At 35.9% G+C, this 25,866-nt stretch overlaps 1 protein-coding gene across 2 annotated transcripts in view; it reads right to left on the minus strand.

Annotated features, from left to right (window-relative positions):
- Window positions 1-1,049: 1,049 nt before the first annotated feature.
- The window catches only part of PTPN4 (protein tyrosine phosphatase non-receptor type 4), a 217,572-nt gene continuing 192,755 nt past the window's right edge, over window positions 1,050-25,866 (minus strand). Inside the window, exons 19-27 of one of the 2 annotated variants that reach the window (XM_080798231.1) lie at window positions 25,600-25,756; window positions 21,941-22,107; window positions 20,802-20,892; window positions 20,658-20,719; window positions 17,737-17,883; window positions 15,132-15,260; window positions 12,771-12,919; window positions 10,546-10,681; window positions 1,050-3,379 (exon numbers count right to left, since the gene is read on the minus strand). In XM_080798231.1, coding sequence (XP_080654357.1) covers window positions 3,293-3,379; window positions 10,546-10,681; window positions 12,771-12,919; window positions 15,132-15,260; window positions 17,737-17,883; window positions 20,658-20,719; window positions 20,802-20,892; window positions 21,941-22,107; window positions 25,600-25,756 — 1,125 coding nt within the window. In that variant the 3' untranslated portion in view covers window positions 1,050-3,292. Of the gene's footprint in view, window positions 3,380-10,343; window positions 10,443-10,545; window positions 10,682-12,770; window positions 12,920-15,131; window positions 15,261-17,736; window positions 17,884-20,657; window positions 20,720-20,801; window positions 20,893-21,940; window positions 22,108-25,599; window positions 25,757-25,866 lie in introns of those variants that run through there. The other variant, XM_080798232.1, reaches the window with a different exon arrangement.

The raw sequence follows: 25,866 nt of genomic DNA on the forward strand, positions 1-25,866 counted from the left end.
AGTTCCTTTCAGCTTTCAAGTTAGAGTATTTTTAGCAGAGACAGGAGACTCGCTCAAATACCTGATTAGACCTGATCAGATGTGCTAACAGATTATAAATGACTCTATATTTAAAATAATCCTTTACCCCTGTTAGCATCAGCCTTTATGAAACAAGTAAATATATAAACACACAAAAGTGTGTGTTTTAATGGCTTACTATACGTTTTTAAGTTTGACCTCAGTTTTTATATATACATTTTCTCTTTACTCTTAATCAAAATAACCAACCCCTTTTCCCCTCCTACTTGTGCTAGCAGGCCACACAAAGGAAGTTATTTCTTACACTGTTTACTCAGCCTCTATTTTGAATGGATACACTTGTTTAACAAATACTACCAATTCTTCTTGTGAATGTAAAGTCTATTCCAAAATATTCCTCATGCTATGTACAGTGTTGACACAAATCTGATGCTCAATAAAATATCTGAATTGAACATGGTAAAGCCATCTTAAATCAGAGAGGAAAGGTTTTCACAAACATTTCTTAGCATTTACAAAATCCCTTGATTCACCAATACCTATTTCCACTTGTGAGCATTGACTTCTAGAGTGTGTGTGTGGGGGTGAGCAAACAGGGGTGTTATGGGAGAAGGGGGAGAGTAGTTTAGATACAAGAAATCTGGCATTTTATTACACAATTATTACAGTGATATGAATGGAATCTAGAACTACTTGGCATATTAAAGCTAGGATTATTCCTAGAACCCTATTTAGATTGATAAACAGGTTAAAAAATTCCTAGGTATAATGGATGAAGTCTTATCTGATGGGTGAACAGAGAAGTATTATTAGCATATCCATTTTAAGAAGCTGTGAAGTATAATTTAAATTTAAGACGCTAATAAATGTCTTTTAAAAAGGATCTTTTCTCTGTACATAAAAATACGGACAGAGGGTGGCTCCCAGATGAAAAATCCATATGAGAAATTTAAATGTAACTCTAAACTTCTAATATTTATCATTTAAAGACCGGAAATAACGATTTAAAAAGACAACAGTGCTCATTGCCAACAAATTATTAGAGTTTATCTCAGAAGTGTAAACAAAACTGTAAGTTAAAGATCATACCATGATATTTATCAATTTATATCTATACAACTGTATCTTTTTATCTTTTTACTCGATGGTTGTCGTATTCTGTCCATACAGTTAGAACAGATTTTCATTCAGGTAAAAACTGTCAAAAGTTTTTGATTATGTAGACCCCCAACATGATTTTACTTGTTCACTTTCCAACTTATCATGATGTCATATAGCAGCCTAAATTATATTTATCTATTGGTAGAGAATGGAATGTTCAAATAAGACGATTATTTACTAATTTATACTTTCTTGGCTGTTGAAATCCAGGGATAGGAGAATTTCTGACATAAAGGTTATGCTACTTCTCTCTTTAAAAATTGAAATATCTGATTGTAATAATTTATTTGATATCTTGGCTATTAATGTTAGGACTTAACTTCCTAAAATTTATTATTATGGATTTGGGATATTTGAAAGATCATTTTGATTACCCTGAAGATTTTTAAATGTGCATTCCCCCCCTCATACTAAATGGCATTCCAAAACTATACAACTCTAAGTTTTATCAAGACTATACAGAAGTATTTGGAAACCACTAGGAAATTAATCAGTTTTAACCATAATCCATATTATTATGCAACGTGACATTTCAATAGGTGAACAAATTTCCACTTGTATTAAAGTTGGGCAATTTTGAAGTTCTATCTCTCTATAGACTTAAAAAAAAAACCCTGAAGAGGAAAATACACAAATCCTTAAAGGGAATCAGATCCTCCATCAGGCTGGACAATCAAAACTCTCCATATTAACATGCTTATAACTTAACAAGTATATATAAACTGGAGTAATATAATTGTATGCAAAAAATGACAACAAAATCCTCATCTCAGTTACTGAGGGATTACATTTAGAAATAAGTCAATATTTCATTCCTTGTTTGTAGTATCCTAACCAACAGACCAGTGTGAAAAAGCCTGAAATGAACTGAATGTTTTAGAGTAATAATTTAGTGATAAAAATAAATCACAATGAACTGCTCTAATTTTAGCTGAAAATATGAATATGCTTAACTTTAATGTGCATTATTAGGTATCATTTCTAAAGGTAGGGATAAAATAAACAGAAAATTTGAGTAATAAAGCATCTTTTGACTTGAGCTGCTAAACTGTAACCCTTGTCCTCAGGAAAAGGCATGAGCAGATTTTCAACAATTCCACAGCAGCAGAGTGCTCACTCAGTAGAACACAAATTACCTTTTGCTTCTTGTTGTAAAATACAGGAAAACTGAGTAAGAAATAGAATTTCCATACCCTTTTTTGACTGTGTAATGCGTCACATAAGAAGCTATGTTTTAAAATGTGAACTGATTCAAAATGCATAAAAATGTAAATGTACAATATACATACATACCTCCTAGTGGGGTCAAATGAGTGCCTTTTCATTAGACATACAAAGACGTCTCAAGGCACTTAAGGGGTTAAGACACAATGCATGCATTCCTTTACAACAAGTATGTGAAATCACATGATTTGGAATAAGCCAACCTTATGATAAATATAAGTTACATTATTAAATTCAAGAAAATGTGTAGATTCATATTTATACTTTCTATAAGATGCTGGTAAATGGACAATGTGCAGCATTTCCTGGGAAAAGCGAACTCCATCTTTCTTCTCATGGACAGCAGGTCTCTGCAGGGGGAGTACAGGGGAAGTACAGGGAGAGATGTGCTGCATCCAGAGGCAGTGTATTGGCCAATACTGAGAATGATATTGCTAAAATTTAAAGAATAAAAATCTGGTAACCAGTACAGTAATAAGTACATGAATAACTGGGAAACACCAGAGCTGACTTCTGATGTTTACTTCTTTTTGCTTTCAAGATACAGGTGTATAACAGAGATGATGAGAATTCTGAGCCTTGTTTGTGGCAATTCTACCAGAAGGGGACTGCATGGCACCACCACAAATTTCATAAATTACCCTGAACATACTCAGTTATTCACTATTTGTTCGGAGCAAAGCATGAAATAGTCTTCAAACATGGGAATTATAGATTTTGAGAGAGTGACATTTTTTTAAACATAAAGTGCAACAGTGCTGAAGTTTTCAGTTTTTGTTAGTTCTTCATTTGTTTCGTCTCAATGCCATTTCCTGCAAGCAGAATTATGGCACAGTGAATATAACAGAAAGCGGTTTTCTGACACATGTCCCAGACTTTTGCTTTCTTATTTATTTGATGATGTCGTTAAGGGTTTAACAAATCCTTCTTCATAAACTTTCAAAATAGCTTCACATACAAATCTGTATTGACTCTGAAAAACAGAAAGAACAGAATTGATCAGAAAAAGTAGAAAACAACAAAAAAGGAAAAACATCTCACTTGTTTGCTTATAAAAGAAAGGCAAATAAAACTGCATAGAGATGCCATTTTTCACCAACAGAACGGTAAAAAATAAAAAAGTCTGACAACATATTTTGTTGGCAACACACTCAGACATTGCTAGTAGGGATGTACAATACTACAGTTTGGCAGCATCTAATAAAATTAATTTACCTTTCACCCAGCAATCCCACTTCTAGGAATCTATCCAAAGATAAACAAGAAAAAGAAATTGAAAACATACATTCATAAATAAGCCTATTTGCTGCTAGATTATTTATAATAATGAAGGATAGTGACAATCCAAATGGCTATCAGGAATGGCGTGGGTGAGTAATGAGTGCCACATTCTCACAGAGGAATATGTGGTGGAAGGCTGGGAGGGGAAGGAATGAAAGTTTACTGGGGATCACTATAAAATAATTCCAGAATACTTGTTGTTTTTCTTTTTTAAAGATTTATTTATTTATTTGACAGACAGAGATCACAAGTAGGCAGAGAGACAGGCAGAGACAGAGGGGGGAAGCAGGCTCCCTGCTGAGCAGAGAGCCGATGTGGGGCTTGATCCCAGGACTCTGGGATCATGACCCGAGCCAAAGGCAGAGGCTTTAACCCACTGAGCTACCCAGGCACCCCATAAAGATTTTATTTATTTATTTGAGAGAGAGCACAAGTCAGGGGAGGCAGAGGGAAAAGCAGGTTTCCCGCCAAGCAAGGAGCCTGATCCGGGACTCGATCCCAGGACCCTGAGACCGTGACCTAAGCTGAACGCAGACGCTTAAATGACTGAGCCACCCAGATGCTCCCCCCCACCCCCAGAATATCTTGTTCAGTCAAAATAGCATGGCAGAAAAAAGTGCACACAATTTATTCTCTCTATAAAAGAAAAGGGGGAATACAAATGTCTATCTGTCTCAATATATATGTTATAAAAAAAGGGAAGGACAAATCATTAAAATGTGGTTTCCTATAAAGGGTCAGACAGAATAGAGCACAGGAGAGAGAATATTGAATATACTTCCTTATTTTATGGATTTTATTTTGGAACCACATAAATACACTCCATAATTAGAATATTAATTTTTTTAAAAGATTTTATTTATTTATTTGACAGATCACAAGTAGAGAGGCAGGCAGAGAGAGAGGAGGAAGCAGGCTCCCTGCTGAGCAGAGAGCCCGATGCGGGGTTCGATCCCAGGACCCTGGGATCATGACCTGACCGAAGGCAGAGGCTTTAACCCACTGAGCCACCCAGGCGCCCCTAGAATATTAATTTAAAAAATCTCTGTAAGATGAAAATAACATGGAACAAATCAATGTGTCTATCTAGGTGACAACATAACCACACAGAAAGGAGCTATTTCAAGGCACTTTGTAACAGTACTACGAGTACCTCATAGACTATATTCAAAAAGTGGAAAAAAATGAAAATTCTTTTTAGTAACTATTTTGTCGGTAGCAGTAGTGTTAATTTTGTTATTCTGAGACTGCTATTACATCACGTGTAATAAAACAAATGAGTATTTGTGACAGTCTAAACCTTTCATTGCTGATATTGTAGAGAACCATTATTCTTGTTAAAGATGAATGGGCATAAGATGTAAAGTAGACCATTAAAAATGCTGTCGTCCTAAATTTGTACTGGAAGCATCAGTATTAAATCCTAAGTTTGTTTTCTTAACTCTGGCAATGAAAGATTTCTACAGACAGATACTAACAGCAACCGAACAGCATAAAAACACCTACTGCTCAGAAGGTGGTCAATTTCTCAAAAAAAAATCCCCAGTACTTTTGGGGGGAAATTATGGATTCTAAAACCGGGGGAGAAAGTACAAGCTGGGGCCTGGATATCTTTACTAATAGCAAAGAAGCTAGGGTCTTGGCAAAAAAAGCTTAGGAGCCAGGCTGAATAGGTTCCTGCTGGCCCAAAATGAGACAGTTTAGGCATCATTAAAAAAATAACTACAATGGGTTGAAATATATCACATATGTTTAAATCCATGATTTCAGAATAATATCAAAACAAACCAATTATGAGGTCACCACTGCAAGAGGCAAGTGGACCAACTCATTATATTAAAAACTTATAGTATATGTGCTGCCGAAGCGAGCACTATATTAAAAACTTATAAAGGGAAAGCATTAATTGTTTATCTTGCTTTTCTTGTACTGCCTGTATGTACCACTTGTTAACCAGCAGCCGATGAAAAGTTTCTCTTTAAAGAAAGAAGTATTAAGGTTAATAAAGACAGAGGGAATAATAGACTATCACCACTTTTCAAGCCCCATAAGTTAATGATGCAGGCACTTATCGCCCAAGGCTACTAACATCATAAAAAGAAAGACAACCAGACATTAAGTGTCTCTCTCTCTCTTTTTTTTTTTTTTGAAGATTTTTATTTATTTATTTGACAGAGGGATGAAGAGAGCACAAGTAGGCAGACTGCAGGCAGAGGGAGAGGGAGAAGCAGGCTCTCTGCTGAGCAGGGAGCCCAACGTGGGGCTTGATCCCAGGACTCTGGGATCATGACCTGAGCCAAAGGCAGAGGCTCACTGACTGAGGCACCCAGGTGCCCCTAAGTGTCTTTTGAAAGAACAGAATATCACCTAATTTGTTCAAGTCTATAGATCCATTTACCACTTTTAGGAAATACAGAGAATACTCAGTTTGTTCACCAAATAAACTGCAAGAAAAAAGAAAGAGATGAAGGAAGAAGTGATAGCTTAAAAGAGATTTAGAAGATATAAACCAATCAAAATTTTTGTGAATTGTATCTGAATCCTGACTTTATACAAATGGTAAAAACAAAACCAAAAACTCGTTAAGTACGATATAATCCAACAATTTAATTTCTATACATACATATCTATCCACAGATACACACACACACACACACACACAAAACAAGATCTCAGAGAGACACTCATACATCCAGGATCATAGCAGCATTATTTACAATAACTAAAGGGTAGAAACAACCCAAATGTTGGCAGATGAAAGGATAAACAAAATGTAGTCTATACACAATTAAGTATTTTTCAGCCTTAGAAGAAAGGAAATTCTTACAGACGCTACAACATGGATGAACCTTGAGAATATTATGCTGACATAAGCCAGCCACAAAAAAGCAAAAACTGTATGAATCTACTTATATGAAGCTCTCAGAGTAGTCAAATCATAGAAACAGAAAGTAGAATGCTAGTTGCCAGGGACTAGGAGGAGAGGGATATGGAGAGTTGTTGTTTAATGGGCACAGAGTTTTAGTTTTGCAAGATGAAAAAGTGCTAGAGATAGGTTACCCAACAGCATGAATATACTTAACACTACTGAACTGTACACTTAAAAGTGGTTTACAGTGTGTATTTTACTATAATTAAAAACGCATTATGTGTGAATATAGATACAAAAACCTCAAGGAAATACTAGCAAATCAAATCAAGCATCATATAAAAAAAATTGTACACCATGTCCAAGTAAGATTTATCCCAGGAACACAGGTTAGTTTAACACTGAAATCAATATAATATATAACACTGATAGAAGATGAAAACCACAGGATCATTTCAATAGATAAAGAAAAAGCATTTGACAAAACCGAACACATTTTCACAATGAAAACACTCAACAAACTTGTAAGTGAGGGAACTTCCTCAACCTGATAAAAGGCACACCTAACAAGACACTTAGTAAGTGAAAAACTGAAAGCTATCTCCCTGAGATGAGGAATAAGACAAGGATGTCTGGTTTTACCACTTTATTTACCACTGTACTGGAGGTTTTAGCCAGGCACTTGAGCAAAAAAAAAAAAAAAAAGAAGAAAGAAAGAAAAGAACGGCATCTAAATTGGAAAGGAAAAAGTAAACTACCTCTATTTGCAGATAACCTATTGTATATAGAAAATCCCATGGAGTCCACTTTCACACTTAAAAAAACTTTTAGAGTTAATAAATGATTTCAGCAAGGCTTCAGGACACATGATCAACACACGAAATCAATTTTATTTCTATACCCAAGCAATTTATACTCCAAAAATGAAAGAAAACATTTTCCCTTAAAATAGCACCAAAAAGACTAAAAAACTTAAGAATAAATTTGTCAAAAGAAGTGTAAGACGTGCACACTGAAAACTATAACGCATCACTCAAAAAAATTAAAGAAGACATAAATATATGAAAAGAAATTTTGTGTTCTTGGATTGGAAGATGAAATATCATTAAGATGGAAACACTCTCCAAAAAAGAGAGGTAGATTTAATGCAATCCATATCTTGCTTTTCTTGCAGAGAAAACAAACTAATTCTAAAATTTATATGAAAATGCAAGGGACTCTGAATAGCCTAAACAGTCTTAAAAAAGAGGAACAGAGTTGGAAGAATCACATTTCTTGACTTCAAATTTTATTACAAAACTACAGTAATCAAGACCGTATGATACTAGCATAAGAAAAGGCATACAAATACAAATCAATGGAAGAGTTGAAAGTACAGAAATAAAGCCTGACATCCGTGGTCAACAGATTTTTGACAAGGGGCACAGAGACAAGACAGAACGGCCTTTTTCAACAAATAGAGCCAAGACAACTGGATATCCACATGGAGAAGAATAAACTTGGAACCCTACCTCAAACTATATGTAAAAATTAACTCAAAATAAATCAGACATATGTATGTGACAGTGAGACTATAGAACTCCTGGAAGAAAACAGAGGAATAAACCTTTGAGACCTCCAGTTTAGGCAATGACTTCTTAGATAGGACACCAAAAACATATGTGATTAAAAAATTAGATAAACTAGACTTCATCGAAGTTAAAAAAAACTTCTGTGCTACAAATGATATAATCAAGAAAGTGAAAGAACAGCATGGAAGAAAATATTTGCAAAATAAAAATCTACAAAACACTTGTATTCAGAGAATATAAAGAAGTCTTACAGGTCAATAAAATGGCAAAAAAACTGAACTGAATAAAAGGCAAGGGGCAGCTGGCTGGCTCAGTTGGTAGAGCGTGTGACTGCTGACCTTAGAGTTTGTAAGTCTGAGCCCCACGCTGGGTACAGAGATTAAAATAAAATAAAAATAAATAAATAAATAATAAAATAATAAATAAATTCATAATTATATAAAATCATATAATTATATAAGATTATATATAATTATATAAAAATAATAAATGAATAATAAATAAAATAAAAAATCTTTAAAAAAATAAAATGAAGGACTTAAGACTTAGACAATTCTCAAAAGATATACAGATGAATGGCCAAAAACACATGAAAAAAATGCTTGAGATCATTAGTTATTAAGGGAATGCAAATCAAAACCATAAAAAGATACAACTTTATGTTTAGCAGGACGGCTAAAGTAGAAAAAAGACAGGGTGCCTGGCTGGCTCAGTCAGTGGAACATGTGACTCTTGATCTCCGGGTTATGAGTTTAAGACCCATGTTGGTGTAGAGATTACTTAAAGTAAAAAAAAAAAAAAAAAAAAGATAGTAACATGTCTTGACACCCAAGAAGAATGAAAACATATTCACATAGAAACATATACACAAATGTTTATGGTACCATTATTCATAATAACAAAGGAGTTGAAATGATTAAATGTCCATGAATAGATGAATGGATAAATAAAATACAGTATATTCATATAATGGAGTATAATGCAGCAACCCACCCCAAAAAAGAGAGAGAAATGAAATACTGATACATGCTACAGAATGGATCTTTAAATATTACGTTAATTAAAGAAGCCAATTACATAGAAGACCAAGCTGTATGATTTCATGCATATGAAAGGTCGAGAACAGGTAAACCTATAGAGACAGAAAATAGATTAGTGGTTGCCTTAGGGCTGGGTGGAGGGGAGGCTGGAGACTGTATCAGGGAAAATAGGTATGGGGTTTCTTTTTGAGGTGATGAAATGCTCTAATATAAGCAGTGATGACTGCAAAACTCTGTGATATACTAAAAACCAATGAACTGTACACTTTAAAAGGGTGAATTTTGTGGTATGTGACTTATATGTCAATAAAGCTGTTCTAAAATAAAAAAAGACAATATGAGACAAATGGAAATCTGACTATAGGTTATTTGATAACATTAAGAAATTATTGTTAATTATACTTATACGTGATAATGGTATTATGATTTTGTTTAGAAGATACACTCTGAAATATTTATAGACAGAATGATCTGATGTCTAGGATTTGTTTCAAATACCAGGAGAGTAGGTGGAACAATATGGCACATGTTGTTGGGTCTCAGTACTCAACATAGTGTTCTATTTTATTGTATTGTCTACTCTTGTGAATGTTTGAAATTTTCTATAGTTAAAAGCCAAAAAAACCCAAACCAAATGAAAGGCATTTCCTAGATCATATAGGTTAATTCACTTCGGTAACCTTAGTGCCACCAACAATGCTAACATTTCACAATGGCTTAATATAAAAAATAATCTTAAGGTTAAAATTTCATGATTCCCCTTTTGATTGCTGGAATGTAATTCAGAGTCTGTGTAGAATACAATAAGCTAGTAGCTTAACTTCCATGACTCTTGTCGTTATTGTTGTTGCAGCTCAAGTTCTTACATTAAAAAGAAGGTGATTTCACCACAGTTGTTTTCATCAAGAACAGGTCTACCAGGATTCTCCAGTTCAGAGATGCTATTGGTCTTGGCATCCCACCCCACCTGACTAACAAACAGACAGAGGGTTCCCCTGTACCTGCTAAGCACTCAAGAATTAATATGAAAAGGTGGTACTAAGCAAACAGTTTCTGTAAAATACCAGTTAGTAAATATTTTGGGCTTTGCAAATAATATGGTGCCTGTTACAACTTCTCAACTCTGATATTTTAGTGTGAGAGCATTCATAGACAATATGTAAACAAATAGGCATGGCTGTATTCCAATAAAACTTTATTTGCAAAAACAAGTAGCAGGCCAGATTTGGCTTACAGGCAATATTCGCCAACTCCTGTGCTAGGGATTATTTGCTCCTGTCAGGGAATTAAAAAGAAAAAAATATGGTTTGCCATATATACTGATAACAAAAATCATCATGTTGAGAATACACATATGTACATGAAGTACAATACTTACAGGTGTCTGGATCATCATGGCTCGTTGATCTCTCATTGTTCTTACAATGTCTAGTGGATAAACTGGTTGATTGCATTCAATGAGACACATGGCTGTTTCCATAGTAATAAGAACCCCAGTTCTTCCAATTCCAGCACTAAAAAAGACAAATAAGGGGCAGTCTCATTGATACTATTCTGTTAAACTTCTTGTGGCTTTTGTGCCGTACATTAAAGTACTGAGATACAACAGAATTATTATTTTATTTTATTTTTTTCAATTAGCAATAATCGCGCCTCGGATAAACCTCATTGGCTACAATACTACCACTGTGCAAAGCTTATTATTTTATTTTTTTTTAAAGACTGCATTTATTTATTTGACAGACAGAGATCACAAGTAGGCGGGAGGGCGGGGCGGGCGCTGAGCAGAGAGCCCAATGCAGGGCTCGATCCCAGGACCCTGAGATCATGACCTGAGCTGAAGGCAGAGGCTTAACCCACTGAGCCACCCCCCGGTACCCTAATAATATGATTTTAATTAAAAGTTTTATACTATAAAAGTAGAAAGCCAACTAAAAAATACTTTGTGAAATTGAAAAACATTTCATACTTAATACAGATTAAATGGTTTGTATCTACCCCATCCCCACTTTAGTTGTAAAAATGTTACTGTAAAATTATGTTTCGGTTTTTAAAATCTGAACAAGGTATATATGCTTACTGGAGCAGCCTCCCTTTAAAATGCAAAGTAACAGGGCACCTGGGTGGCTCAGTCATAAGTGGCTGACTTCGGCTCTGGTATGATCTCAGGGTCCTCGGATGGAGCACCACATCAGGCTCCCCACTCTGTGGGGATTCTACTTGTCCCTCTGCCCCTCCCCCTGCTTGCACTCTCTCTCTCAAATAAAGAAAATCTTAAAAAAATAAAATTCAGAATGCTTGGGTGGCGCAGTTGGTTAAATGTCTGCCTTTAGCTCAGGTCATGATCCCAGGATCCTTGCTCAGAAGGGAGCCCACTTCTCCCTCTGCCTGCTGCTCCCCTTGCTTGTGCTTTCTCTCTCCCTTTGACAAATATGCAAAATTTAAAAAAATAAATAAAATGCAAAATAATAAAATTACAATAATAAATCATTAACAAATGTACAAAAGACAGTATTTTCCACACTCAAATCAGTTTTTAAAAGCAAATCTAATTTTTATTAAATTTTATAATGGGATAATCAAGAACAACTTTTTGAAATATTCTCTGTGAACAAAATAGCTATAGCAGCTGTTGAGAACTTAGAATAATAAATGGCCAAATGTGTTCATCAATCGCGCCTTGTTGCCTCTCAGACGTTTTTCTTTTTTAAAGATTTTATTTATTTATTTAAGAGAGAGAGAGAGAGAGAGATCACAAATAGGTAGAAGGGGAGGGGGAAGCAGGCTCCCTGCCGAGCAGAGAGCCCAATATGGGGATCGATCCCAGGACCCTGAGATCATGACCAGAGCCAAAGGCAGAGGCTTAACCCACTGAGCCACCCAGGCGTCCCAGACATTTGGTCTACAATTTGTTTTGATGATTTGAAAGTCTGCTGTTAAAAAAGTGCTGGGAAGTTTAAGGATGAGGAGATACCTTTATTTATTCAGAGGCATCAATACAGCTTCTGAATAAATCACTCTAATAACAGAAGCAGCTAGAATAAGGATAATTTCAGTTTTCCAATCTGGGTTACAGGAGTGAAGGCTGAAGTCACTGTATCTAGCTGTTCAGAAGGTAGAGTATGAAAGGAAGAAAGGACGGCCTACGCTGTTCACCTGGAGCTCTTGGCAGTGGCCAGTCTGAGAGAGAGGAGAGGACTTAACAAATGTCCTGGGATGGGCAACAGCGTGGGTTGGAGTAGTACACTGCGAGGAGGAGGAAATCTAAACCTTAGGCTGCAACTGAATGCCTAAAATATTGGATTTCATCAAATCTAAGCTACCATCCATTGTAAGACACCCAGTGCCTGAGATGTTAAACTATGAAAAAGAAAAGCTTCTAAGAATCAGTCAATGAAGTATTACTTTTACTTTTTATGATAAAGATTCTGACAATCACATGTTGGAACATACCCTTAGCCTTCTAGCTTCAGATCATAGCTTTGGGTTCCCTCTAATTACCACACTGAGGATCACAACTTAAGGGCAAAATAAAATACCCATTCCCTTTTAAAAGTGACTTATCAGGTTAACTATGCAATCATAAAAGAGAAAATAGCATACCTGCAATGAACAACAATAGGTTCTTCCTTGCCAGCCCTCTTATTTCGTACATGACAAACGAAATCCAGAAAGTCACTTGAATCATCAGGAACTCCATGGTCAGGCCAGGCTATGTACTGAATCTGAGTAAGTTGACGACTCTCATTTTTCTAAGTGTAAATGAAAAATTATGCACCTTAACTTACGAATTATCTTTAAAATATAAATTTGTGTCTTTTTAATTTCAGAAGAAAAACAAAAGAAACTATTCTCAGTACCCCCCCAAAAGTAATGTATAACTTCAATAAAACCCAAAATTTCAATGAAAAAGAAAGAAACTATTTTACAGAAACAGTTGTGTCTATTAATTGTCAGCTACTCGGATCACTACTCTTCTTACAACTCAATTTCTGCATTTGTATTTTTCAGATGAGAAGCAAATAAATAGGCAAAAACAAGTTAAGATACAGAGAAATGTTTAAAGAAAACTAAAAAAGTGTTAGGTGAGCAAAAATTGTAGGGAAAATATTTTTAACAAGCGAAGTTGGGCTAATTCTAAAAAGCACCTGAAATAATGAAGATTAAGAAAATAAAATCTCAAAATAAATGTAGATTAAAAACTGGAGATCACAAAAACACAAAGTCAAATCAAGGCTTAATTATTTTTTGGGAGCCAAGAATCAGTAAAATAGAAAAAGGTATTATTGAATGTATACATCTTTGTTTAAATATTGACTCTGCTGGTTAAGGCACTTAATATTTCAGAGCTTTATTTTCTTCAACTGAAGAAACAAAATAACATCTATGCATCACCGGGATAGTCTTATGTTGAAAGGATTCTATGAGAGGACCTCTAAATCACCCAATCAGCTGTTTGGAACCATATTCTCAAAAACTGGTAGCTATGGTCATTCAACACTATGAAATCTGGTTACTGTCATTTACATTGAAGGAGGCTTCCAAAAAACACCAGTAAAGTACAAGGTAATTAAAAAAAGGACTAATGAATGAATTCCTAAAGAGACTCAGTATAACCTAATGACTAATTTTTCAGAATCCTGTGTAATGAATTGAAGGTATCTAATACAGACTGCCTTTGATTATTACTGTTAACAAAAGAAATTAATGGTATCAATAATTATAAGACTGGGTAATGTTAAACGGATATTTATTATGTTCTGGGGTATGTCTGTCTGTCCATCCATCCATTTATGTATGTATTTGGTATGTAAGGAAATGTATTTTCCCAATTGTATTTGTCTCAAACTTTAAAAACTAATTTGTGTCTTGGCATAGTTTGCAAAGTACTTAGCGTTTGCAAAGAAAAGCTACTGTAAGTTTATAAACTGCCACGGGTAACCTATTGGTGGAGCATAAAGAAATTATACTGAAGACATAAATATTATTTTGTAGGTCCAACATACAGCCTTTTATTTCTTGTAACTTTGCTTTATTCAATGCCAGATTCCTTTATTATAAATCTCCACAACTTCTGACTCCTTCCCTTTGGGTCAGTAAAGCTCTGTCTTGCTGGGCTCCTTTATTCATACTCAGGGAAGTGGAGTGGGATGGGGAGGGGAATATGAAGCTTTCATTTCCAAAGGCTAACCACAGATGGGACAGGCATGGGTATTCAAAGTGTGTGCTATTTGCTCTTCTTTAGCAATTACTTTTTCCTCTTCTAACCCCCTTCAAAACCAAAGGTGGCTACAGGGGAATATCTAGCTGCAAGCAGTGAAAGTGGAATGTACTATCTTTAACAGCCTGACAAGACTGGCAACATGCCATGCTCTTCACTCATCTTCCAACTGAGTTACTAAGCCATCATTTACTAATCAGTTTCCATTTCTGGCTCTGGATTTGGAAGCCAAAGAGGAGTGACTCAGGTGGCAGTAGAAACTAGCAATTACAAAGCTATAATCTGTCTGCTGTCAGAGGATCGTGCCTACAATCATTTCCTTCTTAATCCTGGGGAGACTGTGAGATTGCACTCCTTTACCCTTTTACAAAAAGGACAATAATTTGATAATGCTCAATTCTTCTTTGTATTTCCACAGACGTACTCAAATACTTTACTGATATTACTGGCAGGAAGAAATCAAACAAAACCCTGACATAGTTTTTATGAATAGGCAAAATAAGAAGAGTAATAAGTATTATTTACTAGACTTTTTTTAATTGACCATATTTACCTACAGAAATTGAAAATACATTTAATATAGTAGAAGAATATACCTCGTAAGATTCTAAAGCATTCCAATGAAGCAAATTCAGTAATTTAAAATATTATTTCCTAGTAACCAGGACTCAAAACATTTTCAGCTTTCAAAGTTGTTACCTTGAACATAACCGTTCCACTGAGTGGATATCCTGCCTTCCTACCTCTTGGTTAAATAGTGTCATCTTCCTGAAGATATATGCTGTGTTTCCTTCTTCTGAGTGGCAGGTGACTTGATAGCATCCATAGGATGAACTTTCTGTGGGTTCTGGCCAATACTGGTGACACTTCACCTGACATCAATAGATTTAAGGAAAATATATAATTTAGGTTCTCCAATTTTAAAATGCTTTAGTTTTTAAAAACTTTCAAGCCTACAGAAAAGTTACAAGAATAATTTGATGAACACTCATATATCCTGCACCTAGATCTGCCAACTATTAAAATTTCTCATTTTTTCTCTTTTTAATAATAATCTGCTTGGATATATTTTGAGACTGCATATATCCTGTTAATTACAAATTTTTTTTAAATTTTTTATTTCTTTTCAGCGTAACAGCATTCATTGTTTTTTCACCACACCCAGTGCTCCATGCAATCCGTGCCCTCCCTAATACCCACCACCTGGTCCCCCAACCTCCCACCCCCCGCCCCTTCAAAACCCTCAGGTTGTTTTTCAGAGTCCATAGTCTCTCATGGTTCACCTCCCCTTCCAATTTCCCTCAACTCCCTTCTCCTCTCCATCTACCCTTGTCCTCCATATTATTTGTTAGGCTCCACAAATAAGTGAAACCATATGATACTTGACTCTCTCTGCTTGACTTATTTCACTCAGCATCATCTCTTCCAGTCCTGTCCATGTTGCTACAAAAGTTGGGTACTCATCCTTTCTGATGGAGGCATAATACTCCATAGTGTATATGGACCACATCTTCCTTATCCATTCATTAATTACAAATTTTTACCCAATGTTTTATCATTCTTGATTAATGCCTGCCTGAATCATCTACTACTATGTGAGTGGCAAAATAATGAACTAAATCTGATTATTTTTAATTTAAGTAAAAATGAGAATTTCTAATTAAAATGCCAATCTATGTATTTCCATAATTAGGATATTTTTATAAAACAGTTTTACTGTCATACAATTCAAATACCATATAATTTATTCACTTAAAGCACACAATTCAACTGTTTTTAGAACTGTGCAACCTTCAGCACAGGCACTTTTAGAACACTTTTTCACTCCCCAAAGAAGTCCCATACCCATAAACAATCACTGTGTGTTCCTCTATCCCAACCCCTTCTTTCACTCTGGACCTAGGCAAGTATTAATCTGTTTTCTGTCCTCTATTAATTTGTCTAATCTGGACATTTCAGATAATGGAATTACATAGTGTGTGGTCTTTGGTGACTGCCTTTGTTCACTTAGCAAAAATGTTCTCTAAGGTTCACCCATGTTGTAGCATGTACCATTTCTTCATTTCTTTTACTGTCAAATGATATACAACTATGTGATTACGTCACATTTTATTTGTGATATTTGGGTTGTTTCCACCTTTGGCGATTATGAATAATGCTGCTATGAACGTCTATGTACAAGTTTTTGTGTACACATATGTTTTCATTTCTCCTGGGTATATCAAGGAGTGAAACTACTAAGTTATTAACTCCATAGTTTAACCTTTTGAGGAAATGACACTATTTTCCAAAGTGGCTGCATCATTTTACAAATCTACCAGCAGTATAGGAGGTTCCATTTTCTCCACATCACTGAAAACATTTAGTATTACCTATCTTTTTTTTTTTTACTTAAATTGTTATTTATTTTTAAACCACCTCTAAAACATTTTTTTTGCAAGGCGAGTGCTCCTTTTTTTTTTTTTTTTAAATTAACATATAATGTATTATTAGCCCCAGAGGTGCAGGTCTGTGAATCATCAGGCTTACACACTTCACAGCACATACCCTCCCCAATGTCCATATTATCATTTTTATTTTAGCCATCCTACTGGATAGGAAGCATGACCTCTTTGTGTGTGTGTGTGTGTTTTTAAGATTTTATTTATTTATTTGTCACAGAGATTGTCACAGAGACAGAAAGAGACTCAGTACAAGCAGGAGGAGCAGCAGGCAGAGGGAGAGGGAGAAGCAGGCTCCCTGCTGAGCAAGGAGCCAGACGCAGGACTAGATCCCAGGATCTGGGATCATGACCTGAGCCAAAGGCAGACAGATGCTTAACTGACTGAGCCACCCAAGCGTTCCTCTCTTTGTGGTTTTGATTTTGTATTTCCCTGGTGACTAATGATGCTGAGCATCTTTCATGACATCACTGGACATTTAAATATCTTCTTAAATAAATGAATGAGTAAATGGATAAATGAATAAATAGATATCCTCTTTTTAGAGACATCCATTCAGAATGTTTGGTCAGTAATTAAATTGGATATTTATCATTTCATTGCTAAGCTGTAGGAGTTCTTTATATATTTACATACAAATCCCTTATCAAATACATACTAATTCATTTAGATAACTGATAGTAATAGTGGCTAACACTTATATATCCACAATCATTATGTGTTAGTCACTATGATTTTAATAATACCACAAGAAAGTTTAAAGGTTACAAAAAAGACTAAATCAGTGTGAATATTTTGACCATATATGCAATGTAAGTTGAAAAAAAGTCCAAGCAAAAAAAAAAAAAAAGGAAGGAAAGAAAAGAAAAAAAGCCCAAGCAATGTGTAAGATTTAAGTATGACTTACTCTGCCACGTTCAACTTGTGTGGTCAACATTACAACCATAGAGGAGCCTTGTTCCCAAGTCATCTGCCAAAAATCTGTGCAGGTGTGTGGTAATGGCCCTTGACAAGCAATATACTGATTTATAATGCTAGAAGAAGGGATTTCCATCTAAAAAAGCAAAGAACACAAAACTCAAGTGTTTTCATTATTACTTTTTGCCTTGATCAAGTATATGAAAGTCATCCACCAAATAATAACTGAAGATAACTAATCTCAATAAACTACAAAGTCAGTAAAATAAGCCTTTACCTAGAAAGACAAAAGAGGGAAACAAACCATAAGAGACTCTTAATGATAGAGAACTGAGGGTTGATTGGGGGGGGGGGGGGCCGCTAAATGAGTGATGGGTATTAAGGAGGGCCCTTGTTATGATGAGCACTGTGTGCTACATGTAAGTGATGAATCACTAAATTCTACTGCTGAAACCAATATTATACTATATGTTAACTGGAATTAAAATTACATTTGAAAAAGAACAAACCCCCCACTATCTTTATTAATAATTTATCTGTAGAAGAAATTTCTCAGTAGTTATACATATTTATCTTTTAATTTTTTCCAAAGCACTCTTAGAGGTTTAAGAGCAGTTTTATAGAAAACCCTCTTTTAGGGTGCCTGGGTGGCTCAGTGGGTGAAAGCCTCTGCCTGTGGCTCAGGTCATGATCCCAGGGTCCTGGGATCGAGCCCTGCATCGGGCTCTCTGCTTGGTGGAGAGCCTGCTTCCCCTTCTCCTCTCTCTGCCTGCCTCTCTGCCTACTTGTGATTTCTCTGTCAAATAAATAAATAAAATCTTGAGAAAAAAAGAAAACCCTCTTTTAGAGGCAGAGACCTGGTACAGAAATAAAAATACTTCTTTCTAAACACCTTATTGGTAGAATTTGCAAGGAGCAAAATTTCTGTGATTTGTTTTAGTTCAGATTTTACATATATATATGTAACACATATATAATACATATAAAAAGATCATAAAAATATTTTAAATTCATTATTTTCAGGAAGAGTAAGATTATGAGTATTTGGGTAAGATGAGTCATCATCCTACTACATTTTGAGACTTAATGAATAAAGAAGAAAAGATGACACATGCACCATGACACTAGAAGAATACTACAGAGTGAACAGGGAAAAAGGTCTTCCTTCCTATTCCCAGCCTCCAGTTCACACCCAGGAAAGCAATCCTTTTTTTCTAATTTCTAGTATTTCCTTTCAGAGATACTCTATATATAGCACACAAATGCAGATGCAAAACTGTTTTCTGTAAAACATAAAAAGTAGCTTATAATGTTGTTCTGCACCTTGTTTTTCTTTTTATGCCTTATCTTTGAGATATCAGATTAGTACATAAAATTTTATTTTTAAAGATTATTATTATTATTAGTTATTTATTTGACAGACAGAGATCACAAGTAGGTAGAGAGGCAGGCAGAGAGAGAGGGGGAAGCAGGCTCCTTGCTGAGCAGAGAGACCGATGTGGGGCTCGACCCCAGGACCCTGAGATCATGACCTGAGCGGAAGGCAGAGGCTTAACCCACTGAGCCACCCAGGTGCCCCTAAAATTTTATTTTTTAATGGATCTGCATATACCATAATTTATTTAATGAACGCTTAAATTGCTGGTAATCTATTTGCTACCATAAACAAAGCCGCACTGAATACTTCTGTAAACTTAACATTTTTGTTAGTTACCTCTCTGAAGAGGCTGTACCTATTTATACTTCCACCAACAATGTATAAGGATTGCTTATTCCCTGATAGTCTCCTTAATATACTGATAATCCCTCATCCACATTTCTGAAACTCCCTGTACTCTGAAATGTAAGTTTGGCCTTTTTTGGGTACATCTGACCTAATCTGGACTCATCTGACAGTATCTGACTAATCTAAGGCTACTTACAGTCTTTATGGAGTATCAACAGTTTGCTATTGAGTTTCAATACACCGATTACAGGTTAATGTCTTATAGTCTGCTAGGGACGTTACTTATTACAGGCTATGGTATAGCCGCTGAATAATCTTTAAAAAAAATAAAAAAAATTCTGAATCCTAAAGTATATTTGACCCCAAGATTTCAGATAAAGGAAACAGACTTGTAAATGATATTGTTAGACTCTTTGATATTTCAAGTCTAAGAGGAGAAAAATAGCAATTCCTTCCAATTTTGATTTGCATTTTTCTTTTTCTGAGTTTAGACAAGAGTTGGAACTTATAAGTCTTTCCCTTTCTGAGATTTTAAGCCATTCTCATAGATTTCCTCCAAGTACTTATATGATTCCATTTTTTAACATTTATATTTTGATATATCTAAAATCTGTTACATCAAGAGTGAGTAGGTGAAGTCTTTATAGATAAATGATATGAAACATGGATCTGTTTCAAAACAATCTGGATGTGTAGGGGCATGAGCAGTTGACAATTGTTGAACTGAGTGATATATATATATATATATATGAAGGTTCATTGTACTTTTCTCCTACTTTTGTATGTTTGAAATTTTCTACATTGCAGAGTTAAGAAGTTAGTAATCCTTTTATCCCACTAGAAGGGAAGGAAAACCTCCTTACAATGATATAGTCTAGATTACATCTAGATATATTACTCAATCTATTCACTAGAGAATCTATTTTTATCTTCAATGATTTAAAAGACCATCTCCACCATAAACAAAAGTCTAGTAATTATTTCAGCGTATTTCTGGACTATTTTATTCCACTGCTCGAAGCATATGCTAATATGCCAGTACCAAGCTATTTTTTTAACATCAATTTTATACTATTTTTAAGTACCTGAAAGTGTTAATATTCTCTCAAGGTTAAAAAGAACCTCAAAGTTTACAGTAGTCCCTCCTACTCCCAATGACAAAGGTATAATAAAAATAAACTTACATTTATATAATTTGCATTGATATAGTCTTCATTACCCTTTAAAATGACCCGTGTAGCATCATCTGAAAAAAATTTAAAAGAATGTTTTGATAAAGTTATGCTAAAAAGATTAACCTTAACAAAATAGAGATAGTAGATACTTACAAGGCGAAATATCTCTGTATCTATTTTTGGAAATATTTTGAGGTAATTTGGCACAAGACATTGTCATTCCAGGTTTTTTCCGATATAGTTGCTGGGGGGGGGAAAAAAGGAGGGGACACATAAGGTGAGTCCAGCAAGCCATTAAGAGATTCTGTTTTGTTTTTCAGGATTATTTCTATGCTAACAACAAGCATTGTTTTTTCCTTAGGATACCTCATCCATACAATGATGTACCTTAGGCTAGTAGGGAAATGAACCAAATTTGCGAAGCTGAATTCTGCACAATTTCTGACATGAATTATATATTGTATTTTTTTTAAATGATAAAACAATTGAAAACAATTTTGCTTACAGAAAGTACCTGAAGTTATGAATAGCAAATCTGCAGAGAACATTTAGGTCTCATTTAATTTGGAGAGGTTTACACAGTATATGAACCAAGAACTTCTTTTGTTTCTTTTTAAAGATTTTATTTATTTATTAGAAAGAGAGGGCACGAGCAGGGGAAGCGGCAGAGGGAGAAGCAGGCCCCCCGCTAAGCAGAGCCCAAGTCGACTTGGGCTTGATCTCAGACTGGGGGTTCATGACCTGAGCAGAAAGAAGATGCTTAACCAACTGAGCAACCCGGTGCCTGGAATGAAGAAATTCTTAAAAGAAAAACTGACAGGTCCTAAATGATTTACAGTCACAAATGTTTTATTGTCACTTACTAATAGCACATACTTTAGAGCAACAAATACTAATGATGACCAACTAGACACAAAAATTAGAGAAGGATGAAATATGATGAGGTACAAAAGTTATTTTCTTTTAACTCAGGATTTTTAGCTCTACCATAGCCTATCTTCATCTGCCACCTTTCATAAAAATAGCTATTGAATCACAGAAAAAATTTTAGTTTGATGACATATGCATAAAATCTCCTTATTCCTCTCTTTTAGATAGATATTTATGTAACTACAACTAGTATTTTGGGAGCAATGTTTAAAACTATGTATTTCAGAACATGTTTTTATGTCAAGTATATCAGAGAATACCATTTTAGTTTATAAATTATAAACAATAGATTAGGCAGTTAAGAGACCATGAAATTAATTAGAAAATATGGCCCAACATCCCTTCCATACAATATTACTTACATCAAATTGTGTCAGGACTGTTCCAGTGATGAGCCCCTCAGCTAGCTGTATCATTGACTCCCGCAGGGAATGGTCATCCTGATGGACACTATCTAGTGGGGCTTTCTCAGGAATGTACTGGAAGTCTGGCTCACTTTCTAGCTTTTCTTCCACCACATCATATACAGCTAAAAAAAACAAAAACAGAAACAAAAAAGCCACACGGGAATCTTAATCAACTGGCAAAAAGAATTTACTAGATGTGTTCTTTCATCTGTGTCAGAAAAAAGAATTCATCAGATCAGAGTCTGGTGTCACTGTGTAAGGGACAAAGTGGCTGTGAAGTTGAACTTTGCTGTACACCTTTAGGGAAAAGAAATGTTATTGGCCATATTGCTGAAAATGTCTGTAACTTGAAGAGACAATTAGAAAAAGAGGAGCTGCCAAGAAGCAGCTCAGAACAGACCTGCCCTTAAATTTCGGACCTAGAATAAAAGTAGAAACAGGGACCTATATGCCATACACCCAGATATGAAAAGACACAAATAACTTGAATAGAGTGCTAAACAAAACCTGTTCTATCATCTTTCTTCGACACATCTACAAAACCTGGGAGGCCAGCATCCATGATCATGGTAGTATAAAAGGAGCCAGACGCCAGACTCTTGGCCTGTAGTCTGCATTACTTCTTTTCCCACCCTGAACTCCATTCTTTAACACGGGAGTGCATGAAAATATGTGCGAGCTTACCAGCCCTATGTAAGCTTGTTCTCCACTCCTCTGAAAACTGCTGCCTGTTAGCTACCCTGCTGGCCTTGGAGTATACACACCGTGTGATCCACCCCTGGGAGAATGGACCTAGAGGTAACAGCCACATAGGCCCAAGAAGTGGGATCAGAGCTATCTGGACAGAGAACTGAGGGTCGAAATGAGGTGGTCTAGAAAAGAAGGAGTGGTCACAAGTGATGGCTTGGCATTCCCCCTTGGTCCCACAAAATCCTGATCCCCACAGATTTAAGGGCAAAAGCTGAAAGACAGCCAGAGTAGAACCAAGCTACGGGGCTCTTTTGCCCATGCTTAAGACATCTGGTTCCTGTTCACTTTTGAGAAGAATAAACTTATGAAAAGAAGAATGAAAAGAAAATAAAAGTGTGATTGCATTTTGTCTAAGAAGGAGATTTAAAGGGAAAAAAAACAGAAAAATAAGCTGTCTGGTTTTTTGATACTTTTTGTAAATACAGCTTTAAAGTCTGATTATATATTGTTTTAAATAAAAAGGGACATGACAGACTCAAACTATAAGAAAATACAGGTCCCAGTCCAGATATTTTCTTTTTTTTTTTTTTAAAGATTTTTATTTATTTATTTGACAGACAGAGATCATAAGCAGGCAGAGAGGCAGGCAGAAAGAGAGAAGGGGAGGGGAGCAGCAGGCTCCCTGCTGAGCAGAGAGCCTGATGTGGGGCTCGATCCCAGGACCCTGAGATCATGACCTGAGCTGAAGGCAGAGGCTTTAACCCACTGAACCACCCAGGCGCCCCCAGATATTTTCTTTTTTAGAGAAAGCACGCACACATGGAAGTGGGGGAGGGTCAGAGAGAGTACGTGGGCAAGAATCTTAAGCAGGCTCCACCCCCAGCACTGAACGCCACACAGAGCTATATCCATCTCACAGCCCTGGGATCATGACCTGAGCGGAAATCAAGAGTTAGATACTTAACCAACTGTGCCACCCAGGCACCCCCCACAGTCCAGATTTTGACAACAAACAACAGAAAGATCTTTTGCAAGAATAGCCCTAGGTGGTTTCCGCTCGTAATTTAAAGTATAAATAAAGTGATTTGGAACTGCCAAAAGACATGCCTTTTCCATTATATGGAATTTTGTTCATATTCTGGTTCTGTGTAAATCATTAATTTGTGAGCTGATAACTGAATGTCTTGGTGCTAAAGGGACTTCAACTATAAAATGGGGATAATATATCTATCTCATTAGATGGCTGTATAGATTAAATGAGAATATACAAAATAGTCCAGGTGTAAAACAGCATTAAGTTCCTTAGGATCTGTTATCAAAAGAAAATGGAACAAATAAAATTGAGAGAATATTATCCTTAGTATAAAATTTAAGTTGCATTATGTGACAGAAAATGCCTAATAATGAATCACCTAAATATCAGGTCTAAATAAAGGAGTTCTTGAAAAGTCAAAATAGAATGTTCTGTTGAAGTCCTTTTAATTTTCTCAGAAAGCCAATTCCAGACCATGAATGCAGAAAAACACAAAGTCAGAACATAAAATGAAAATGCCTGTTTGTGCCCAAGAGGCAAAATGAGTTCTGTATTTTTCTTTTTAAAATGAACTCTCCTGGAAAACTTTGCAGGGTTGGGTGTGGTGGGGTAGGGAATGGGTCAATTTTAACTACATTTTACGTCCTTATGGTATATACTCAACAACTGGTAGCAAGGTATTAACCAATAATTACTCTTATGGCTGAAACTATGATTACTGGCAAACTATTCAGAACAAAACTAGAAGAATATGTCTAGTGCTGGGATATAGGCATGTAAGAACTCTTCTCTGAGGGGACTGATCAAGTGTTGTGGAAACTTGAAACAATGCCCTATGAACACTGAAGGATGTGGGATTGTTAAACTGGAGAAAGGGGGATTTAACTTATTCTGATTAGTACAAAGGGACAGAATTAGGAACAAAGAGACTGAAAGAAGGTGAATTTTTAGTTCAATTAAATGTTCAGGCTATCCAGGGAAAGTGACCTGCTTTAGGAGTCACTGAGTGCTGTCTGCTGCCAGGATGATCTTGAGGCTGTTGTAGAGGAAACTCAAGCAATCAGCAAAAGAGCTAGAGTGCATGGTATTAAAGCTTCTCCAAACCTGGAACTCCCAGGACCCTGGGATCATGACCCGAGCCAAAGGCAGAGGCTTTAACCCACTGAGCCACCCAGGTGCCCCCCAAGTTTATTTTTATTTTAAATTAAGTTATTATCAGTTTATCTATCTATCTAAGATTTTATTTATTTGACAGAGAAAGAGACAGCCAGAGAGTGAACACAAGCAAGGGGAATGGGAGAGGGAGAAGCAGGCCTCCTGCAGACCAGGGAGCCCGATGCCAGGCTCGATCCCAGGAGCCTGGGATCATGACCTGAGCTGAAGGCAGACACTTAATGACTGAACCATCCAGGCACCCCCAAAGACAGGATTTTTAAAAATGCTTTAACTACAGCTTGTTACAGAGTTTTCTAAAAGTGGTTCAAAATGTACTCATCTATGTAACATGTATTTGCTGCATACCTACCACTACTATAGCAACTGAGGGAAGTGGGAGGCCATTTTAGCTATGGTAGTCAGAAGAGGACTTTCTAGGGATGGCAATTGAGCAGAGACCTGATGGAAGTGAGGGTAAAAGTCATATCAAAATCAAGGAGATTTAGGGAGAAGGAAAAACAAACAAAAAAAGCCAGCAAAGAATAGAGTGAGCAAGACTGTGGTAGGTAAGTGGCCAAGATTTCAATTTTAATCCAAGTGTGAATAGAAGCCACTGTGCTTTGAGCAGGACACTGCATGACATGACTTATGTTTTAAAAAGCCCACTCTGGTTGTTCTGTCTAGTAACAAATAATAACAGATTATAAAAATACTCAGTGCTGCATAGAGTACTTACCATTAGGTCGAACCAGGAGTACAAGTTCCCCAGAATGTCTCTCACAGCTAGCTTTAATAAACAGGACAACTTGATCATGAGTATGTTCTGCAATGTCCCGACCATTGATCAGCACAACTTGGTCCCCTTCATTCAATCGAGGGACACAGAGGTCAGCCTGTAATGTAACATAAATAAGGTTTCAGATGTGCATATAGCTTTCTGAAAATAAAGGACAGGAATTAATTTTCATAGACTCTACAGCAGAAGAACAAAAAGTACATAAAG

Source organism: Martes martes, assembly GCF_963455335.1.
Source record: "Martes martes genome assembly, chromosome: 3".
NCBI classification, from domain to species: Eukaryota; Metazoa; Chordata; class Mammalia; order Carnivora; family Mustelidae; genus Martes; species Martes martes.